The sequence below is a fragment of the Oncorhynchus tshawytscha genome, linkage group LG29 (genome assembly GCF_018296145.1).
Source record: "Oncorhynchus tshawytscha isolate Ot180627B linkage group LG29, Otsh_v2.0, whole genome shotgun sequence".
In the NCBI taxonomy this organism is placed as follows: domain Eukaryota; kingdom Metazoa; phylum Chordata; class Actinopteri; order Salmoniformes; family Salmonidae; genus Oncorhynchus; species Oncorhynchus tshawytscha.
The window spans coordinates 37,499,210-37,523,243 of NC_056457.1; the positions used below are offsets into that span (position 1 = coordinate 37,499,210).

Below are 24,034 nucleotides of genomic sequence, written 5' to 3' on the forward strand. Positions count from 1 at the left end.
TGATATTGACACCAAATAGAATAATGAAAGCAGTTAAAAACCTTTGGAACTCTGAGCATATGGAATGTTTCCGGGTTGGGGGAGTCTTTTTCTCTGTGATTGGTCTAAAACGAAGGAAAATCACCATGTAAATGTTGTAACGTTACGTTTTGTCAGAGAGAGAGCTTGATAGATAGGTAAGACGTAACATACAGGAGGAGGCATGGGAAGGAGATGAGCCTGCTGCACGAGGAAGACCAAGATTCCCTCTGAAGCTGATGTTTTGGTAGTTTTTATCTTAGTAAGTGGTGCATGCTGGGACAGAGTGAAGTGATGTAGCAGAGCTCCATGGTAGTAGGTGTTAGCATGGGGTGACACGTGACGGGATGCCATAACGTTCAGCTGGACAGACAGACTAGTTCAAAGTCTACAAGGACCAGGGAAGTAAAAAAACACAAGGTTGGGAAATCAGCCAGACATTCCCATTGTTTGGACATGGTCACATGACACAGACGAGCAGAAGAGGAGGAGGAGGAAGAGGAGGAGGAGGAGGAGGAGGAAAGGAGGTGCAAAATGATGGGACCAGTGGAGCGGAGAGCCCTGCACGCACCAAAGATGCTGGAGATCATGCCTTAAGGACATACAAACACATGGAGACAGACTGGGTACAGGATACCACAGCAGATGCTTACCTAACATAACCTAACATAGCCTAACATAACATCACCTAATATAACATAAACTAACATGACCTAACATTACATCACCTAATATAACATAAACTAACATAAACCAACATAACATCACCTAATATAAACTAACATAACATAACCTAATATAACCTAACATAACCTAATACAACCTAATATAACCTAATATAACATAACCTAACATAATATTGACTAACATAACATCACCTAACATAAAGTAACATAACCTAACCTAATCTAACACAAACTAACATAAACATAAACCAACATATCCTAATATAAACTATCAATAACGTAACATAACGTAACATAACCTAACCTGAACTAAAATAAACTAATATAAGCATGAACTAACATAACCTAACAAAAGTATCATTAACTAAGATAACATAACCTAAAATATACAGGACATCTGGTTGGTATATTCAATCTCTCCCCATCCCAGTCTGCTGTCCCCCACTTGCTTCAAGATGACCACCATTGTTCCTGTACCCAAGAAGGCAAAGGTAACTGAACTAAATGACAATAACGCCCTGTAGCACTCACTTCTGTCATAATTAAGTGCTTTGAGAGGCTAGTTAAGAATCAAATCACCTCCACCTTAACTGATACCCTAGACCCACTTCAATTTACATACCGCCCCAATAGATCCACAGACGATGTATTTGCCATCACTCTGCACACTACCCTATCCCATCTGGATAAGAGGAATACCTATGTAAGAATGCTGTTCAATGACTATAGTTCAGCCTTCAACACCATAGTACCTTAGTACCAGTATCAAGCTAACCAATAAGCTCAGGGCCCTGGGTCTGAACTCCACCCTATGCACCTCGGTCCTGGACCTCCTGACGGGCCTCCCCCGGGTGGTGAAGGTAGGAAACAACACCTCCACTTTGCTGATCCTCAACACAGGGGCCCCACAAGGGTGCGTGCTCAGTCCCCTCCTGTACTCCCTGTTCATCTATGACTCCAACTCAATCATCCAGTTTGCAGACGACACAACAGTAGTAGGCCTGATTACCAACAATGACGAGACAGCCTACAGGGAGGAGGTGAGGAACCTGTGAGAGGGGTGCCTGTAAAATATCCTCTCCCTCAATGCCAACAAAATGAAGGAGATGATCATGGACTTCAGGAAACAGCAGAGGGAGCACCCCTTTCCTCATGGACAGAACCGCAGTGGAGAAGCTGGAAAGTTAAGTTCCTCGGTGTACACATCACTGACAATCAGAATTGGTCCACCCACACACAGTGTGGGGAAGAAGGCGCAACAGCGCGTTTTCAACCTCAGGAGGCTGAAGACAATCGTATAATAACCAGATGTCCTGTATAATCTAATGTATATCAACCAGAAGTCCTGTACACTCTCATATTCTAAACAGAGTATTATTGTCAATTCAGGAGCTGCTAACTAGATAATCTGAGTGGTTTTACCAGTTCTCTAGCGTGTCTGCACAGAGCCATGTCGGGATCCAGTTTCTCCAAAACAAAATGGTTCCTCTCCTTCAGCTCGTTTCTCAGGACCTCTCCCTTTATCAAGTATATATGAGCCATGTAGGGAATGTTCCATACACCCCTGAGAAAAGAGCGAGAGCAGAGACCATTTGCATATTGTTACAACATTGCCAATAATATAATATAACATTTGAAATGTCTATATTATTTTACAACTATTGTGAGTGTTATGTGTACTGTTCATTTTTTATTGTTTATTTCCCTTTTGTATATTATCTATTTCACTTGCTTTGGCAATGTAAACATATGTTTCCCATGCCAATAAAACCCCTTGAATTGAATTTGAAATGAGAGAGAGGAGAGAGAGATATGGATTGAGAAATATATAGAGAGACCAGAGAGAAAGAGAGGGCAGAGATAGAGTGAAAGATAGAGAGAGAGAGGGTTTAGTTTTAGTACTGACAATAATTCATATTAATGAGCTGCAATACATATTTTTCATTATATTCAACATGTCATGATATGGAACATGATCACTCTCCTGGTTTAGGAAGAGAAGTCTGGAACATGATCACTCTCCTGGTTTAGGAAGATAAATCTGGAACATGATCACTCTCCTGGTTAGGAAGTGATCACTCTCCTGGTTTAGGAAGTGATCACTCTCCTGGTTTAGGAAGTGATCACTCTCCTGGTTTAGGAAGTGATCACTCTCCTGGTTTAGGAAGTGATCACTCTCCAGGTTTATGAAATGACCACTCTCCTGGTTTAGGAAGAGAAGTCTGGAACATGATCACTCTCCTGGTTTAGGAAGTGATCACTCTCCTGGTTTAGGAAGTGATCACTCTCCTGGTTTAGGAAGTGATCACTCTCCTGGTTTAGGAAGTGATCACTCTCCTGGTTTAGGAAGTGATCACTCTCCTGGTTTAGGAAGTGACCACTCTCCTGGTTTAGGAAGTGACCACTCTCCTGGATTAGGAAGTGATCACTCTCCTGGATTAGGAAGTGATCACTCTCCTGGTTTAGGAAGAGAAGTCTGGAACATGATCACTCTCCTGGATTAGGAAGTGATCACTCTCCTGGTTTAGGAAGTGATCACTCTCCTGGTTTAGGAAGAGAAGTCTGGAACATGATCACTCTCCTGGTTTAGGAAGATAAGTCTGGAACATGATCACTCTCTTGGTTTAGGAAGTGACCACTCTCCTGGTTAGGAAGAGAAGTCTGGAACATGATCACTCTCCTGGTTTAGGAAGACAGAGGTCTGGTTTAGGAAGACAGAGGTCTGGTTTAGGAAGAAATATGTCTGGTTAAGGAAGAAATATGTCTGGTTTAGGAAGACAGAGGTCTGGTTAAGGAAGAGAGATCTGGTTTAGGAAGACAGAGGTCTGGTTTAGGAAGACAGAGGTCTGGTTTAGGAAGACAGAGGTCTGGTTTAGGAAGACAGAGGTCTGGTTTAGGAAGACAGAGGTCTGGTTTAGGAAGATAGAGGTCTGGTTTAAGAAGACAGAGGTCTGGTTTAGGAAGACAGGGGTGTGGTTTAGCAATACAGGGGTGTGGTTTAGGAAGACAGGGGTGTGGTTTAGGAAGACGGGGGTGTGGTTTAGGAAGACAGGGGTGTGGTTTAGGAAGACAGAGGTGTGGTTTAGGAAGACAGAGGTGGGGTTTAGAGAGGTCTTTCCTAAAACAGATCCTTTACGGTTTATTTTACACACAACCATTCACTCACATAACCCATAAACCCTGGCCCTGACAACCAGGTATACTACCTAGTAAACTAACTAGTAACCCATAAACCCTGGCCCTGACAACCTGGTAAACTAACGAGTAACCCATAAGCCCTGGCCCTGACAACCTGGTAAACTAACTAGTAACCCATAAACCCTGGCCCTGACAACCTGGTAAACTAACTAGTAAACGTACTAGCAACCCATAAACTCTGGCCCTGACAACCTAGTACACTAACTAGTAACCCATATATCCTGGCCCTGACAACCTAGTAAACTAACTAGTAACCCATAAACCCAGGCTATGACAACCTAGTAAACTAACTAGTAACCCATAAACCCAGGCTATGACAACCTAGTAAACTAACTAGTAACCCATATACCCAGGCTATGACAACCTAGTAAACTAACTAGTAACCCATAAACCCAGGCTATGACAACCTAGTAAACTAACTAGTAACCCATAAACCCAGGCTATGACAACCTAGTAAACTATCTAGTAGCTTTCACAGTTTAAAGGTATACTTTTGTGGCACTGTGGCTTCCATGAAACAGATCAGTGTGTGAGAAATACTCCTACATTTACAAATCACCCAGAATGTTGATATACAGGAGTGATGGTTTATAGGAAGAACCCGACCCCATTGGTTGAGGACAGGACACTCACACACGCTTGCTCTGCACGATGTCGATGTAGTCTTCAGAACGGGCATAGTAACCATCCAGACTCAACGCCCCCCAGAAGTTGGACCACAGCTTGCCATGACGAGTGACAAGGGGACCAATTATTTTCCTGTCAGAAAAGAGACGAAGAAGAAGAAGAAGAAGAAGGAGAAGAAGGAGAAGGAGAAGAAGAAGAAGGAGAAGAAGAAGAAGGAGAAGAAGAAGAAGGAGAAGAAGGAGAAGAAGAAGAAGAAGAAGAAGAAGAAGGAGAAGAAGAAGAAGAAGGAGAAGAAGAAGAAGAAGGAGAAGGAAGAAGAAGAAGAAGAAGAAGGAGAAGAAGGAGAAGAGAAGAAGGAGAAGAAGAAGAAGAAGAAGAAGAAGGAGAAGAAGAAGGAGAAGAAGGAGAAGAAGAAGGAGAAGAAGGAGAAGAAGAAGAAGAAGAAGAAGAAGGAGGAGAAGACGAAGAAGAAGGAGAAGAAGGAGAAGAAGAAGAAGAAGGAGAAGGAGAAGAAGGGGAAGAAGGAGAAGAAGAAGAAGAAGGAGAAGGAGAAGAAGGGGAAGAAGAAGAGGAAAAGACTCAGGGGGCTAATTTGATATAGAGGAGACATAACCCACTCTATTAAATTATTCAAAAAACAGGAACATTTTACATTTGGCTAGAAAATAATAAGGGATTTATGTCAACAGAGAAAAATGGCCTCACGTGTGCTACCTACAGTATATCCCACCAATAGAATCCCCATACTTTAACGATGACAGCTTCTCCATCCTAGAGATGAAGATCAATCCTTTCCAGCCTCAGGAACATGTACTAGTCTGTGGCGACCTAAATGCCAGAACCGGACAAGAACCTGACACCCTCAGCACACAGGGGGACAAACACCTACCTGGAGGTTACAGTATTCACTCCAAAATATGACCCCCTAGAAACAACTATGACAAACCTACCAACAGAAATGGGTCACAACTTCTGCAGTTATGTCGCACTGTACATAGTCAATGGTAGGCTTCGAGGGGACTAATTTGGTAGGTACACTTATAGCTCATCCCTTGCCAGTTATAAATTAGATTATTTTATCACTGACCTCAACCCAGAGCCTCTCAGACCGTTCACAGTCAGCCCACTGACACCCCTATCAGATGACAGCAAAATTCCAGTCTCTCTGAACAGAGCTATAACTCAATCATGAGGCATCAAAGCCAAAGGATGTGAATAATTTTAAGAAATGCTATAGATGGAAGGAAAGTAGTGTGGAAACCTACAAAAAAACAATTAGGCAACAACAAATTCAATCCCTTTTAGACAACTTCCTGGAGAAAACATTTCACTGTAATTTTTTAAATTTAACTAGTTAAGTCAGTTCAGAACAAATTATTATTTTCAATGATAGTCTAGGAACAGTGGATTAACTGCCTTGTTCAGATCAACAGATTGTTACCTTGTCAGCTTGCGGATTTGATCTTGCATCCTTTCAGTTACAAAGACCTCAGCCTCCTAGTCATAGACTGTTCTCTCTACTACCACATGGCAAGCGGTACCAGAGTGCCAAGTCTAGGACAAAAAGACTTCTCAACAGTTTTTATCCCCAAGCCATAAGACTCCTGAACAGGTAACGAAATGGTCACCTGGACTATCTGCATTGTGTGCCCCCAACCCTTCTTTTACGCTACTGCTACTCTCTGTTCATCATATATGCATAGTCACTTTAACTATACATTCATGTACATACTACCTCAATTGGCCCAACCAAACAGTGCTCCCGCACATTGGCTAACTGGGCTATCTGCATTGTGTCCCACCACCCGCCAACCCCTCTTATTAAGCTACTGCTACTCTCTGTTCATCATATATGCATAGTCACTTTAACTATACATTCATGTACATACTACCTCAATTGGCCCAACCAAACAGTGCTCCCGCACATTGGCTAACTGGGCTATCTGCATTGTGTCCCACCACCCACCAACCCCTCTTATTAAGCTACTGCTACTCTCTGTTCATCATATATGCATAGTCACTTTAACCATACCCACATGTACATACTACCTCAATAAGCCTGACTAAACAGTGCTCCCGCACATTGGCTAACTGGGCTATTTTCTGCATTTTACTGTTGTCCTGCCACCCACCACCCACCAACCCCTCTTTTAAGCATTGCTTACTCTCTGTTCATCATATATGCATAGTCACTTTAACCATACCCACATGTACATACTACCTGAATAAGCCTGACTAACAGGTGTACGGTATATAGCCCTTCACCTACTGTTATTTTCAAATGTCTTTTTACTGTTGTTTTATTTCTTTACTTACCTACACCCACCTTCACACACACACACACACACACACACACACCCTTTTTCCCACACCATTGGTTAGAGCCTGTAAGTAAGCATTTCACTGTAAGGTTTACACCTGTTGTATTCGGCGCACGTGACAAATAAACTTTGATTTGATTTGAAGTCAAACACTCTAACCACTAGGTTACCTGCCGCCTTCACCTTCACCCCACCTTCACCTACACCCCACCTTCACTTCACCTTCACCCCACCTTCACCTCCCCCCATTCACCCCACCATTCACCCCACCTTCACCTTCACTTTACCCCACCTTCACCCCACCTTCACCTACACTTCACCCCACCTTCACCTACACTTCATCCCACCTTCACCTACACTTCACCCCACCTTCACCTACACCCCTCATTCACCCCACCTTCACCTTACCCCACCTTCATCCCACCTTCACCTACACTTCACCTTCACATCTTCACTGTAATAGTGTAGTGTAAACTTTGCGGTATAAAGCCTAAGACTATATTTGACTTTTCAGCTTCCCTATCAAATCTAAAAATTGCAAATCAGACAACCTAAGAAAATCAACAACAATGACAAATGATTTGAAGAAGAATGCAAAAACCTAAAAAATGAAATTGCAAAACCTATCCAACCAAAAACATAGAGACCCAGAAAACCTGAGTCTACGCCTTCACTATGGCGAATCACTAAAACAACACAGAAATACACTACGGAAAAAGAAGGAACAGCACGTCAGAAATCAGCTCAATGTAATTGAATAATCCATAGAATCTAACCACTTGCAACACACTAAACAAACAACAACACAAATAGTTATCTATCCAAAACAGAGATGTGTGGATAAACCACTTCTCCAATCTTTTTTGTCTCTTTAACAAAGAACAAACAGCAAAAATATATACATGATCAAATACAAATCTTAGAATCAACTATTAAAGACTACCAGAACGCACTGGATTCTCCAATTACATTGAATGAACTACAAGACAAAATAAAAACCCTCCAACCCCAAAAAGCCTGTGGTGTTGATGGTATCCTACATGAAATAACCACAAATTCCAAATGGCTAAACTTAAACATCATCCTCAGCTCTGGCATCTTCCCCAATATTTGGAACCAAGGACTGACAACCCCAATCCACAAAAGTGGAGACAAATTTGACCCCAATAACTACCGTGGGATATGAGTCAACAGCAACCTTGGAAAAATACTCTGCATTATAATTAACAGCAGACTTTCTACATTTCCTCAGTGCAAACAATGTACTGAGCAAATGTCAAACACCCAGCCAGGACCCAATCCCCGTGATTTACTGGAGAAGGAAACTGAGATTTCAAGGCAAAAGATCTGGGTGCCTTGCGAGGATCAGGCAACGAGTGGCTAATCTGCCCTCTGTTCTGCTAGCTAACGTTCAATTGCTGTAAAATAATTGGGACGAACTGAAAGCAGGTATATCCTACCAACGGAATATTAAAAACGGTAATATCTTATGTTTCACCGAGTCGTGGCTGAACGACGACATTAAGAACATACAGCTGGTGGGTTATACACTCTATCAGTAGGACAGGACAGCAGCCTCTGGTAAGACACGGGACGGGGGCCTATGTATTTATGTAAACAACAGCTGGTGCACGATATCTAAGGAAGTCTCAAGGTTTTGCTCGGCTTCATGATAAGCTGTAGACTGCACTATCTACCAAGAGAGATTTAATCTGTATTTTTTGTAGCTGTCTACATAAAACTGCATTAAATTAGCTGTATTCCACCAAAAAAACAGGAATATGCTCATCCAGAGGTGGTGCTCCTAGTGGGCGGGGGCTTTAATGCAAGGAATCTTAAATCAGTTCTACTGAATTTCTATCAGCATGTTAAATGTCTAACGAGAGGGAAAAAACATTCTGGACTACCTTTACTCCACACACAGAGACACGTGCAACACTCTCCCTCGCCCTGCATTTGACAAATCTGACCATAACTCCATCCTCCTGATTTCTGTTAACTTCTTCGAAATAGGCGGCGCTCTTTTAATTTTTGGATGAAAAACGTTCCCGTTTTAAACAAGATATTTTGTCACGAAAAGATGCTCGACTATGCATATAATTGACAGCTTTGGAAAGAAAACACTCTGACGTTTCCAAAACTGCAAAGATATTGTCTGTGAGTGCCACAGAACTGATGTTACAGAAAGAACCCAGATAAAAATACAATCAGGAAGTGCCGCATTTTTTGAAACCGCCTCATGGCAATGACTCCTTATATGGCTGTGGAGGAGCTAGGAGTCAGTTTACCTTTTCCACGTTTTCCCCAAGGTGTCTGCAGCATTGTGGCGTATTTGTAGGCATATCATTGGAAGATTGACCATAAGAGACTACATTTACCAGGTGGTCGCTTGGTGTCCTCCGTCGCAATTATTGCGTAATCTCCAGCTGCAGTATTTTTCCGTTTTCTTCTGATGAGAAGCTAGCTGCCACCACTGATAGATTATCGAATAGATATGTGAAAAACACCTTGAGGATTGATTCTAAACAACGTTTGCCATGTTTCTGTCGATATTATGGAGCTAATTTGGAAAAAAAGTTTGGCGTTGTAAGTGACTGCATTTTCGTTTTTTTCCTTAGCCAAACGTGATGAACAAAACGGAGCTATTTATCTTACACAAATAATATTTTTGGAACATTTGCTATCTAACTGAGAGTCTCGTCATTGAAAACATCCGAAGTTATTCAAAGGTAAATTATTTTATTTGAATGCTTTTCTTGTTTTTTGTGAAAATGTTGCCTGCTAAATGCTAGGCTTAATGCTATGCTAGCTATCAATACTCTTACACAAATGCTTGTGTAGCTTTGGTTAAAGCATATTTTGAAAATCTGAGATGACAGTGTTGTTAACAAAAGGCTAAGCTTGTGTTTCAATATATTTATTTCATTTCATTTGCGATTTTCATGAATAGGAAACGTTGCGTTATGGTAATGAGCTTGAGGCTATGATTACGCTCCCGGATACGGGATTGCTCGACACTAGAGGTTAATTAACAAGCTAAAATTATAGCAGGAAGCACCAGTGACTCAGCCAATAAAAAAGTGGTCAGATATAGCAGATGCTAAACTACAGGATTGCTTTGCTATCACAGACTGTAATATGTTCCGGAGATTCTTCCGATGGCATTGGGGAGAACACCACATCAGTCACTGGCTTTATCAATAAGTACATCAAGGATGTCGTCCCCACAGTGACTGTACGTACATACCCCAACCAGAAGCCATGGATTACTGGCAACATTCGCACGGAAGGTTATAACAAATCCCGCTATGCCCTCCAACGAACCATCAAACAGGCAAAGCATCAGTACAGGAATAAGATCGAATCATACTACACCGGCTCCAACTCTCGTCGGATGTGGCAGGGCTTGCAAACTATTACAGATTACAAAGGGAAGCACAGCCGAGAGCTGCCCGGTGACACGAGCCTACCAGACGAGATAAACTACTTCTATGCTTGCTTCGAGGCAAGTAACACTGAAACATGCATCAGAGCACCAGCTGTTTCGGATGACTGTGTGATCACGTTCTCCGCAGCCGATGTGAGTAAGACCTTTAAACAGGTCAAAAGGCCACTCGACCAGATGGATTACCAGGACGTGTGCTCCAAGCATGCGCTGAACCAACTGGCAAGTGTCAGATATGTTAAACTTCAAAAAAGCTTGGAGGAAAAAATACAAACATTACACAAATAAATTTGGCAAAAATCACACAAATTTCTTTCCGCCGTGGGACAGGAGGCACCCTGTTTTTTTTGTTGTTGAATTTTACCCCGTTTTCTTCCCAATTTCGTTCCAATTGTTTTAGTAGCTACTATCTTGTCTCATCGCTACAACTCCCATACGGGCTCGGGAGAGACGAAGGTTGAAAGTCATGCGTCCTCCGATACACAACCTAACCAAGCCGCACTGCTTCTTAACACAGTGCACATCCAACCCGGAAGCCAGCCGCACCAATGTGTCAGAGGAAACACTGTGCACCTGGCAACCTTGGTTAGCGCGCACTGTGCCCAGCCCGCCACAGGAGTTGCTGGTGCGCTATGAGACAAGGATATCCCTACCGACCAAAAAAAACAAAAAACACAGTCATTTCTTCCCACAGGGCCGTGGGGTGAGACAGGGATGCAGCTTAAGTCCCACCCTCTTCAACCTATATATCAACGAATTGGCGCGGGCACTAGAACAGTCTGCAGCACCCGGCCTCACCCTACTAGAATTTGAAGTTAAATGTCTCCTGTTTGCTGATGATCTGGTTCTTCTGTCCCCTACCAAGGAGGGCCCACAGCAGCAGCTAGATCTTCTGCACAGATTCTGTCAGACCTGGGCCCTGACAGTGAATCTCAGTAAGACAAAAATAATGGTATCCCAAAAGGTTCAGTTGCCACAACAGTCTGCAGCACCCGGCCTCACCCTACTAGAATTTGAAGTTAAATGTCTCCTGTTTGCTGAAGTTAAATGTCTCTTAAATGTCTCCTCCTACAGGGAGGAGGTGAGGGCCCAACAACGACGAGACGGCCTCGGGAGTGTGGTGTCAGGAAAATAACCTCACACTCAACGTCAACAAAACTAAGGAGATGATTGTGGACTTCAGGAAACAGCAGAGGGAACACCCCCCATCCACATCGATGGAACAGTAGTGGAGAGGGTAGCAAGTTTTAAGTTCCTCGGCATACACATCACAGACAAACTGAATTGGTCCACTCACACAGACAGCATCGTGAGGAAGGCGCAGCAGCGCCTCTTCAACCTCAGGAGGCTGAAGAAATTCGGCTTGTCACCAAAAGCACTCACAAACTTCTACAGATGCACAATCGAGAGCATCCTGGCGGGCTGTATCACCGCCTGGTATGGCAACTGCACCGCCCTCAACCGTAAGGCTCTCCAGAGGGTAGTGAGGTCTGCACAACGCATCACCGGGGGCAAACTACCTGCCCTCCAGGACACCTACACCACCCGATGCTACAGGAAGGCCATAAAGATCATCAAGGACATCAACCACCCGAGCCACTGCCTGTTCACCCCGCTGTCATCCAGAAGGCGAGGTCAGTACAGGTGCATCAAAGCTGGGACCGAGAGACTGAAAAACAGCTTCTATCTCAAGGCCATCAGACTGTTAAACAGCCACCACTAACATTGAGTGGCTACTGCCAACACACTGTCAATGACACTGACTCTACTCCAGCCACTTTAATCATGGGAATTGATGGGAAATTATGTAAATATATCACTAGCCACTTTAAACAATGCTACCTTATATAATGTTACTTACCCTACATTGTTCATCTCATATGCATACGTTGATACTGTACTCTATATCATCGACTGCATCCTTATGTAATACATGTATCACTAGCCACTTTAACTATGCCACTTGGTTTACATACTTATCTCATATGTATATACTGTACTCGATATCATCTACTGTATCTTGCCTATGTTGCTCTGTACCATCACTCATTCATATATCCTTATGTACATATTCTTTATCCCCTTACACTGTGTATAAGACAGTAGTTTTTTTTTGGAATTGTTAGTTAGATTACTTGCTCGTTATTACTGCATTGTCGGAACTAGAAGCACAAGCATTTCGCTATACTCGCATTAACATCTGCTAACCATGTGTATGTGACAAATAAAATTTGATTTGATTTGATTTGATTTGATTTGATGATCTGGTTCTTCTGTCCCCTACCACCCACAGCAGCAGCTAGATCTTCTGCACAGATTCTGTCAGACCTGGGCCCTGACAGTGAATCTTTAATGTTCCCAAAAAGGTATTTCAATTTTGTTTATCCATTTCACTTGATTTGGCAATGTACACATTTCCCATGCCAGTAAAGCTCTTTACTTGAACTGAGAGAGAGATTTTTATTTTATTTTACCTTTATTTAACTAGGCAAGTCAGTTAAGAACAAATTCTTATTTTCAATGACGGCCTAGGAACAGTGGGTTAACTGCCTGTTCAGGGGAAGAACGGGGGTTTGGGGGTTTGAACTTGCAACCGGGGGTTTGAACTTGCAACCTTCTGGTTACTAGTCCAATGCTTTAACCACTAGACTACCCTGCCGGGGAGAGACAAAGACAGAGAGACAGAGACAGAGACAGAGAGAGACAGAGAGAGACAGACAGAGAGAGAGACAGAGACAGAGACAGAGACAGAGAGAGACACAGAGAGAGACAGAGAGAGACAGAGAGAGACAGAGAGATAGAGAGACAGAGAGAGACAGACAGAGACAGACAGAGAGAGCGAGAGAGAGGGAGAGAGGGAGGAGACAGAGAGAGAGAGAGAGAGACAGAGAGGAGACAGAGAGGAGACAGAGAGAGAGAGACAGAGAGGAGACAGAGAGGAGACAGAGAGAGAGAGAGAGAGAGAGAGAGAGACAGAGAGGAGACAGAGAGGAGACAGAGAGAGAGAGTAGACAGAGAGAGAGAGACAGAGAGAGAGAGAGACAGAGACAGAGAGAGAGAGAGAGAGAAGAGAGAGAGAGAGAGAGGAGACAGAGAGAGAGAGAGAGGAGACAGAGCGAGAGAGAGAGAGACAGAGAGGAAGACAGAGAGGAGACAGAGAGAGCGACAGAGAGGAGACAGAGAGAGAGACAGAGAGAGAGAGACAGAGAGGAGACAGAGAGGAGACAGAGAGTGTTTAATTCTGCCAAACAGGATATAACTAGGTGTCATTTCCCAGTCAGCCATCAGATATACTGGGTGTCTTAGTGGTGTAACAGACGTCCTGCAGCTCAGAACCCAAAGTGGCCCGGGAGGACTGCTACCAAGTGGGTAAAGCTAGAGCAGAACCTCACTGGGTCATATTACAGTAAACCAGACATATGCTGAATTCACACAGGCATTCTGCTGGCCAGTTCCTAAATGGTGGTGGGAAGACAAGGCCGCTCGGTGTCAGTTTGCATTTAAATGTGCGTGAGACATAGACACACATCCCCGCTGTTGGAGCTCAAACACTATATTTTTAAAGCCACGAACATCACGAAGAACGGAGCTAAAACAACTTATATAGGATGCATTACCATAAATTACAGCGTTCATCTACAATATGGATACAATGCAGGAAATGGGATGGACGACAAGGAAATACTGAATGTCCAGGAGTGTAGACAGATTGGAGAGTTCCCATGGCCTCTTTAAATAACCCAGAGGGCTTTCTCTTCGGGCCTCCAGGGACTTAAATAGCACCCTGTTCCCTATGTCGTGCCCTACATTTTGACCAGGACCTACAGAGCTATAGGGATTAGAGGCCATTTGGGACTCAAACCAGGGCTCCATTCTGTCACAGGTCTGCCACCACCACAAAGACATCTGGTTTAAAGAGACAACACTTGAAAAATCAAGAGGAGGGAAAAGAGAGAAAAGACAGGCATAGACTGTGTAAAACAGGCATAGACTGTATAAAACAGACAGACTGTATAAAACAGACAGACTATATAAAACAGGCAGACTGTATAAAACAGGCATAGACTGTATAAAACAGACAGACTGTATAAAACAGACAGACTGTATAAAACAGACACAGATTGTATAAAACAGGCATAGACGTCATGACGTTGGCCTCTTTGGGTTTAGCAACCCCACCCCCTCTCCCTGCCACCCCACTTGCCTCCTTCAACTAGGCTGCTGTGGTCAGAGGTCTTAAATTCCTGAGAAGACCCTGCCACATAGTATAGAGAGAGTAGATTTTCATAGAGGACAAAGGAAATCCTTCCACCTCACAGAACTTGAGGTACGAACAAATTTAATGTTCCGGAGAAAAGTATAAAAGATCGGTGAAGAATCCAGCTACGAACTGGTCCGTTTGTCACAACTTGGGGAAGCTCATGGGAGACGCTGTGGCCACATTACCAAAACGCTGTTTATATAATAGCCTCAGATATGAGGTTTACATCTAATTGTTGTATGAGATGAATGAGTGAGTATGATACTGTTTATACAATAGCCTCAGATATGAGGTTTACATCTAATTGTTGTATGAGATGAATGAGTGAGGACGATACTGTTGGTATAATGGTGTAATATGATTTTGGACTGTACAAAACAGGCACAGACTGTACAAAACAGGCATAGACTGTATTAAATAGGCATAGGCTGTACAAAACAGGTACAGACTGTACAAAACAGGCATAGACTGTATTAAATAGGCATAGGCTGTACAAAACAGGTACAGACTGTACAAAACAGGTACAGACTGTACAAAACAGGCATAGACTGTATTAAATAGGCATAGACTGTATTAAATAGGCACAGACTGTATTAAATAGGCACAGACTGTATTAAACAGGCACAGACTGTATTAAATAGGCATAGACTGTATTAAATAGGCACAGACTGTATTAAATAGGCACAGACTGTATTAAATAGGCACAGACTGTATTAAATAGGCACAGACTGTATTAAATAGGCACAGACTGTATTAAATAGGCATAGACTATATTAAATAGGCACAGACTGTATTAAATAGGCATAGACTGTATTAAATAGATACTATGGAAAAAGTAAATAATTTAACTTCAACTTTTCAGTTGAGTACTATAAACAAATAACTTGGCAAACATTTGGCAAACATTATTTCAATTTAAAATGTCATGTTCACTCAACTAGATATAATTATTTGGGCATCTTAGCTAAAGAAATGCTGTGCACCTGGTTACAAACACACTGCTTTCAAAATACATATTTGACACAGGCTGATATCCATGATTACATTGTGCATGTTAATTTATACAGTAATTATTACTCAACATGTCCTTACCTTTGATGTGTACTCACAACCACTGGGTTCACGTCTTTCTGATTTTCCAGCTAAAACACCATGCCTGTGTCAATTACCAGTTAATCTGATTATTCTCCTTCAGCATTCTGCAGCAGTAATATAACCTTCAGCAGGAATATAACCTTCAGCAGTGATATAACCTTCAGCAGTGATATAAACTTCAGCAGTGATATAACGTTCAGCAGTAATATAACCTTCAGCAGTAATATAACCATCAGAAGTCTGCAGCAGTAATATAACCTTCAGCAGTAATATAACCTTCAGCAGTGATATAACCTTCAGCAGTGATATAACGTTCAGGAGTCTGCAGCAGTAATATAACCTTCAGCAGTAATATAACCTTCAGCAGTAATATAACGTTCAGGAGTCTGCAGCAGTAATATAACCTTCAGCAGTAATATAACCTTCAGCAGTAATATAACATTCAGCAGTCTGCAGCAGTAATACAACCTTCAGCAGTAAAATAACCTTCAACAGTAATATAACCTTCAGTCTGCAGCAGTTATATAACCTTCAGCAGTAATATAACCTTCAGCAGTAATATAACGTTCAGGAGTAATATAACCTTCAGCAGTAATATAACCTTCAGCAGTAATATAACCTTCAGCAGTAACATAACATTCAACAGTAACATAACCTTCAGCAGTAACATAACCTTCAACAGTAATATAACCTTCAGTCTGCAGCAGTTATATAACCTTCAGCAGTAATATAACCTTCAGCAGTAACATAACCTTCAACAGTAATATAACCTTCAACAGTAATATAACCTGCAGCAGGAATATAACCTTCAGCATTAATATAACCTTCAGCAGTAACATAACCTTCAACAGTAATATAACCCTCAACAGTAATATAACCTGCAGCATTAATATAACCTTCAGCAGTAATTTAACCTTCAGCAGTAATATAACCTTCAGCAGTAATATAACCTTCAGCAGTAATATAACCTTCAGCATTAATATAACCTTTGACAGTAATATAACCTTCAGCAGTAATATAACCTGCAGCAGTAATATAACCTTCAGCAGTAATATAACCTTCAGCAGTAATATAACCTTCAGCAGTAATATAACCTTCAGCAGTCCGCAGCAGTAATATAACCTTCAGCAGTAATATAACCTGCAGCAGTAATATAACCTGCAGCAGTAATATAACCTTCAGCAGTCCGCAGCAGTAATATAACCTTCAGCAGTAATATAACCTGCAGCAGTAATATATCCTTCAGCAATAATATAACCTTCAGCAGTAATATAACCTGCAGCAGTAATATAACCTTCAGCATTAATATAACCTTCAGCAGTAATATAACCTTCAGCAGTAAGATAACCTTCAGCAGTAATATAACCTTCAGCAGTAATATAATCTTCAGCAGTAATATAATGTTCAGCAGTAATATAACCTTCAGCATTAATATAACCTTCAGCAGTAATATAACCTTCAGCAGTAATATAACCTTCAGCAGTAATATAACCTTCAGCAGTAATATAACCTGCAGCAGTAATATAACCTTCAGGGTTCCCTGTTCCTTATGGCCAGCAGCATTAACACAATAAGAGTCCCTGTTCCTTATGGCCAGCAGCATTAACACAATAAGAGTCCCTGTTCCTTATGGCCAGCAGCATTAACACACTAAGAGTCCCTGTTCCTTATGGCCAGCAGCATGAACACAATAAGAGTCCCTGTTCCTTATGGCCAGCAGCATTAACACAATAAGAGTCCCTGTTCCTTATGGCCAGCAGCATTAACACAATAAGAGTCCCTGTTCCTTATGGCCAGCAGCATTAACACACTAAGAGTCCCTGTTCCTTATGGCCAGCAGCATGAACACAATAAGAGTCCCTGTTCCTTATGGCCAGCAGCATTAACACAATAAGAGTCCCTGTTCCTTATGCCAGCAGCATGAACACAATAAGAGTCCCTGTTCCTTATGGCCAGCAGCATTAACACAATAAGAGTCCCTGTTCCTTATGGCCAGCAGCTTTAACACAATAAGAGTCCCTGTTCCTTATACACCCCATAACAAGTATGCAAACACTGTGCATGCATGTTAGATCATTGGGCTTCTGCCTATAAGACAATTCCCCTGAGTAGAAACAGCCGCAACACTATAAAGACATCATACCTGTTCTGTTCAAATGGCCTGATCAGACCCAAACCCTAACAATACCATACCTGTTCTGTTCAAATGGCCTGATCAGAAAACCCAACAATACCAAACCGGTTCTGTTCAAATGGCCTGATCAGACTCAAACCCTAACAATACCATACCTGTTCTGTTCAAATGGCCTGATCAAACCCAAACCCTTAACCCTAACAATACCATACCTGTTCTGTTCAAATACCAAACCCTAACAATACCATACCTGTTCTGTTCAAATGGCCTGATCAAACCCAAACCCTTAACCCTTAACAATACCATACCTGTTCTGTTCAAATGGCCTGATCAAACCCAAACCCTTAACCCTTAACAATACCATACCTGTTCTGTTCAAATGGCCTGATCAAACCCTAACCCTTAACCCTAACAATACCATACCTGTTCTGCTCGATGAGGATCTTCAGGGTCTGTCTGTTGGTGAGCATCACGTCAGTATCCATACTGAGGTAGAAGTCACAGCCTGGGTCCTTACGACACAGCCCCCTGGTTTAAAGAAATGGAGGAAACAAAACATCTAATCAATCATTATTGATCAATTCGACTGACAACATGATGGTAGCCTGATGCGCTACCAAGCACATACACTGACATAAATCGTCATTTGCAAGATAGAGATTATTAGATCCTAAGTAAAACACTACTCTCTGCTAATTATATGCTACAGAGAGTTAGTTCTCAATGAGCCTGTTAGTTAGTTCTCTATGAGCCTGTTAGTTAGTTCTCAATGAGCCTGTTAGTTAGTTCTCTATGAGCCTGTTAGTTAGTTCTCTAAGAGCCTGTTAGTTAGTTCTCAATGAGCCGGTTAGTTAGTTCTCAATGAGCCTGTTAGTTAGTTTTCAATGATCCTGTAAGTTAGTTCTCAATGAGCCTGTTAGTTAGTTCTCAATGAGCCTGTAAGTTAGTTCTCTATGAGCCTGTTAGTTAGTTCTCAATGAGCCTGTAAGTTAGTTCTCTATGAGCCTGTTAGTTAGTTCTCAATGAGCCTGTTAGTTAGTTCTCTATGAGCCTGTAAGTTAGTTCTCTATGAGCCTGTCTCTATGAGCCTGTTAGTTAGTTCTCTATGAGCCTGTTAGTTAGTTCTCAATGGGCCTGTTAGTTAGTTCTCAATGAGCCTGTTAGTTAGTTCTCAATGAGCCTGTTAGTTAGTTCTCAATGAGCCTGTAAGTTAGTTCTCAATGGGCCTGTTAGTTAGTTCTCTATGAGCCTGTTAGTTAGTTCTCTATGAGCCTGTTAGTTAGTTCTCTATGAGCCTGTTAGTTAGTTCTCAATGAGCTTGTTAGTTAGTTAGTTCTCAATGAGCCTGTTAGTTAGTTCTCAATGAGCCTGTTAGTTGGTTAGTTCTCAATGAGCCTGTTAGTTAGTTCTCAATGAGCCTGTTAGTTAGTTCTCTATGAGCCTGTTAGTTAGTTCTCTATGAGCCTGTTAGTTAGTTCTCAATGAGCCTGTTAGTTAGTTCTCAATGAGCCTGTTAGTTAGTTCTCAATGAGCCTGTTAGTTAGTTCTCTATGAGCCTGTTAGTTAGTTCTCTATGAGCCTGTTAGTTAGTTCTCTATGAGCCTGTTAGTTAGTTCTCTATGAGCCTGTTAGTTAGTTCTCAATGAGCCTGTTAGTTAGTTCTCAATGAGCCTGTAAGTTAGTTCTCTATGAGCCTGTAAGTTAGTTCTCAATGGGCCTGTTAGTTAGTTCTCTATGAGCCTGTTAGTTAGTTCTCAATGAGCCTGTTAGTTAGTTCTCAATGAGCCTGTTAGTTAGTTCTCAATGAGCCTGTTAGTTAGTTAGTTCTCTATGAGCCTGTTAGTTAGTTCTCTATTTGCCTGTTAGTTAGTTCTCAATGAGCCTGTTAGTTAGTTCTCAATGAGCCTGTTAGTTAGTTCTCTATGAGCCTGTTAGTTAGTTCTCTATGAGCCTGTTAGTTAGTTCTCAATGAGCCTGTTAGTTAGTTCTCTATGAGCCTGCTAGTTAGTTAGTTCTCTATGAGCCTGTTAGTTCTCTATGAGCCTGTTAGTTAGTTAGTTCTCTATGAGCCTGTTAGTTAGTTAGTTCTCAATGAGCCTGTTAGTTAGTTCTCAATGAGCCTGTAAGTTAGTTCTCAATGGGCCTGTTAGTTAGTTCTCTATGAGCCTGTTAGTTAGTTCTCTATGAGCCTGTTAGTTAGTTCTCAATGAGCCTGTTAGTTAGTTCTCTATGAGCCTGTTAGTTATTTCTCAATGGGCCTGTTAGTTAGTTCTCTATGAGCCTGTTAGTTAGTTCGTTCTCTATGAGCCTGTTAGTTAGTTCTCTATGAGCCTGTTAGTTAGTTCTCTATTTGCCTGTTAGTTAGTTCTCAATGAGCCTGTTAGTTAGTTCTCAATGAGCCTGTTAGTTAGTTCTCTATGAGCCTGTTAGTTAGTTCTCTATGAGCCTGTTAGTTAGTTCTCAATGAGCCTGTTAGTTAGTTCTCTATGAGCCTGCTAGTTAGTTAGTTCTCTATGAGCCTGTTAGTTCTCTATGAGCCTGTTAGTTAGTTAGTTCTCTATGAGCCTGTTAGTTAGTTAGTTCTCAATGAGCCTGTTAGTTAGTTCTCTATGAGCCTGTTAGTTAGTTCTCAATGAGCCTGTTAGTTAGTTCTCTATGAGCCTGTTAGTTAGTTCTCTATGAGCCTGTTAGTTAGTTCTCAATGTGCCTGTTAGTTAGTTCTCTATGAGCCTGTTAGTTAGTTCTCAATGTGCCTGTTAGTTAGTTCTCAATGAGCCTGTTAGTTAGTTTTCAATGTGCCTGTTAGTTAGTTCTCTATGAGCCTGTTAGTTAGTTCTCAATGTGCCTGTTAGTTAGTTCTCAATGAGCCTGTTAGTTAGTTTTCAATGATCCTGTAAGTTAGTTCTCAATGGGCCTGTTAGTTAGTTCTCAATGAGCCTGTTAGTTAGTTCTCAATGAGCCTGTAAGTTAGTTCTCAATGGGCCTGTTAGTTAGTTCTCAATGAGCCTGTTAGTTAGTTCTCAATGAGCCTGTAAGTTAGTTCTCAATGGGCCTGTTAGTTAGTTCTCTATGAGCCTGTTAGTTAGTTCTCTATGAGCCTGTTAGTTAGTTCTCTATGAGCCTGTTAGTTAGTTCTCAATGAGCTTGTTAGTTAGTTCTCAATGAGCCTGTTAGTTAGTTCTCAATGAGCTTGTTAGTTGGTTAGTTCTCAATGAGCCTGTTAGTTAGTTCTCAATGAGCCTGTTAGTTAGTTCTCTATGAGCCTGTTAGTTAGTTCTCTATGAGCCTGTTAGTTAGTTCTCAATGAGCCTGTTAGTTAGTTCTCTATGAGCCTGTTAGTTAGTTCTCTATGAGCCTGTTAGTTAGTTCTCTATGAGCCTGTTAGTTAGTTCTCAATGAGCCTGTTAGTTAGTTCTCAATGAGCTTGTTAGTTGGTTAGTTCTCAATGAGCCTGTTAGTTAGTTCTCAATGAGCCTGTTAGTTAGTTCTCTAAGAGCCTGTTAGTTAGTTCTCAATGAGCCTGTTAGTTAGTGGTGGTGTTCAGTGGGTTTAGTTCTGAATGACTTGGTGTGTTCAGTGGGTTTCCTGTCTAAATTGCCTCCTTGGCTAAAACAGTTTTTTATCCAAGACAAACTGTAGATCTGTTTCAGGCTAAACATTTGACAGATATGTATTTTTTTTTCTACCTGAACATATTTGAAATCTTTTGACACCGTTTCCAACTCAACATCAGAGTGACTGAGCTTCCGTTTCCAACTCAACATCAGAGTGACTGAGCTTCTGTTTCCAACTCAACATCAGAGTCACTGATCTTCCGTTTCCAACTCAACATCAGAGTGACTGAGCTTCTGTTTCCAACTCAACATCAGTGACTGAGCTTCCGTTTCCAACTCAACATCAGAGTGACTGAGCTTCCGTTTCCAACTCAACATCAGAGTGACTGAGCTTCCATTTCCAACTCAACATCAGAGTGACTGAGCTTCTTGATTTGCATATTTACTTTGATGATTACTTAAATCTAATTGCTCTGGAGCCTTTCATGGTACGCGGTAATGTTAGCTATTCATTCATATTTAGACTGTTTTGTTCATCAAATAACAAGTCTGAGATGAAAAATGTCTCTGTGAAATTATATGATGGGGGACACACACATAGCTAGAGGAATCATCACACACACACACACACAGGTCTGGTAGTGTACTGTACGTACATGCCCATGTTTCTGGCCTGTCCTTGGCTCAAGTTCTCCTCCGGACCCACAACCTTGAAGCTGTTAAACACATCTTTACTCTCCTCCCAAAACCTCTGGATGTGTCTTTCATGGTAAACCTCCTGAAGAGAGAGAAAGAGGGAGAGAGAGGGAGAGAGAGGGTGAGAGAGGGTGAGAGAGGGTGAAAGAGGGTGAAAGAGGGTGAGAGAGGGTGAAAGAGGTGAAAGAGGGTGAGGGGTGAGAGAGGGTGAAAGAGGGTGAAAGAGGGTGGGAGGGTGAGAGAGGGGGTGAAAGAGGGTGAGAGAGGGTGAGAGAGGGTGAAAGAGGGTGAAAGAGGGTGAGAGAGGGTGAGGGTGAGAGAGGGTGAGAGAGGGTGAAAGAGGGTGAGAGAGGGTGAGAGAGGGTGAGAGAGAAACAGAGAGAGACCTGTGAGTGTAATGTTTACTGTTCATTTGTATTGTTTATTTCACTTGTGTTTATTATCTACTTCACTTGCTTTGACAATGTTAACACATGTTTCCCATGCCAATAAAGCCCTTCATTTGAGGAAGAAAAAAAATGAATTGAGAGATAGAGACAGAGAGACAAAGAGAGAGAAACACAGACAGAGAGAGAGAGGGAAACAGAGAGAGAGACACATAGTTATTACTAATATTATATTAGACAGCTGAGAGAAAGTAGAGTACATGGTTGATGGATTAGGAGCTGTGTCTTGTCCATAATTGAGTTTATCCAGAGCCAAGGTCCAGCTGCAGTTACTCACGTTGTTATGAACGAAGACGTTGAGTTTATCTTTGGGGTAGTCGAGGGTCACAAGTCTCTGGAAGAATTGAGAGAGGAAAGGAGTGGGCTGTTCGATGAACACTCCTACCATAACAGTTGGATACTCCTGTTTAAAAAAAACAACAACATACTTTTATTAAACAAAACTTAAATGACACGTTGCAGATATGGAAAGATGTTTTGAATAACTCGTCCCTTTACCTGAAAACATTAGTTTAAGTTCAAGGTTAATTTTAAACATCATATCAGCCAATTCAAATCATTGATGTAGTGTCACGTGAGAGAGCGCTACATTGTAGCTGGTCCCATCAGATAACCTGGCACATGTTAGCCCTATGCTAACCTCAGCAGGTGGCTGTGTTTATTTCCTGTAACAAATTCCTCATTAGCTTATCAAAGATCTTAAATCTTTTTCTCCACTAACCAATGGCATTTCATAAAATAGGTCAACTCAGCCTCCAGAGGGACACATGTAAACCTTGAATTTGGAGGTTGACCTATTTTAAGAAAAGCCTATTTTAAGATCTTTGATAGGCTAATGAGGAATTTGTTACAGGAAATAATCACTGCCACCTGGCGAGGTTAGCATCGGGCTAACAATTTCAATTAGCTCATGCTTAATCTTAACCTTGAACCTTGAACTCTTGCTCCCGAGTGGCGCAAGGGTCGAAGGCACTGCATCACAGTGCTAGAGGCGTCACTACAGACCCTGGTTCGATTCCAGGCTGCATCACAACCGGCTGTGATTGGGAGTCCCGCAGGGTTTGGTCGGGGTAGGCCGTCATTGTAAATAATAATTTTTCCTTAACTGACTTGCCTAGTTAAATAAAGGTTAAATAAATAAAAATTATTGGCTAGTATGACCTCATTACATCTTACATTAAGAACTAATGTCTCAACAAAACTATACCTCATTGCTCATGAACATAAAACAAAATGCATTGTAAAAGTGAATAACTGTCACGAACCATAAACAAAAACACAACAGCAACAAAGAGTGCAGATCCAAACAGTATGGCTGGACAAAATGGAGTCGTGAGACCAGTTCCCTCCCTGAAGAGACAGTAGACAGAGGAGAGAGTTATTTCCCATGACTCTCTCTGAGCCTCCAGCCCAAAACAGCTCTACAGGGCCGTGTCTTTCTCCTCTTGACCATGTTAAAAGACCAGGCCTGTGTCAGCCGGCCTGGGATGAAAAGGGACCCGGTTGAAACCATCTAATTTGTGAGTTCCGCGACGGCTCAGAGTTCCAGAACT

The 24,034-nt window shown here is 41.8% G+C and overlaps 1 protein-coding gene across 2 annotated transcripts in view; it reads right to left on the minus strand.

The window, feature by feature from the left end:
• LOC112227454 (procollagen-lysine,2-oxoglutarate 5-dioxygenase 2-like) overlaps positions 1-24,034 on the minus strand; it is a 154,710-nt gene that overhangs the window by 27,151 nt on the left and 103,525 nt on the right. The window contains exons 9-14 of one of the 2 annotated variants that reach the window (XM_042308415.1): positions 22,759-22,884; positions 21,996-22,117; positions 18,209-18,313; positions 4,536-4,661; positions 2,127-2,268; positions 42-104 (exon numbers count right to left, since the gene is read on the minus strand). In XM_042308415.1, the coding sequence (XP_042164349.1) occupies positions 42-104; positions 2,127-2,268; positions 4,536-4,661; positions 18,209-18,313; positions 21,996-22,117; positions 22,759-22,884 (684 nt within the window). The remainder of the gene's footprint in view (positions 1-41; positions 105-2,126; positions 2,269-4,535; positions 4,662-18,208; positions 18,314-21,995; positions 22,118-22,758; positions 22,885-24,034) is intronic. The other variant, XM_042308416.1, reaches the window with a different exon arrangement.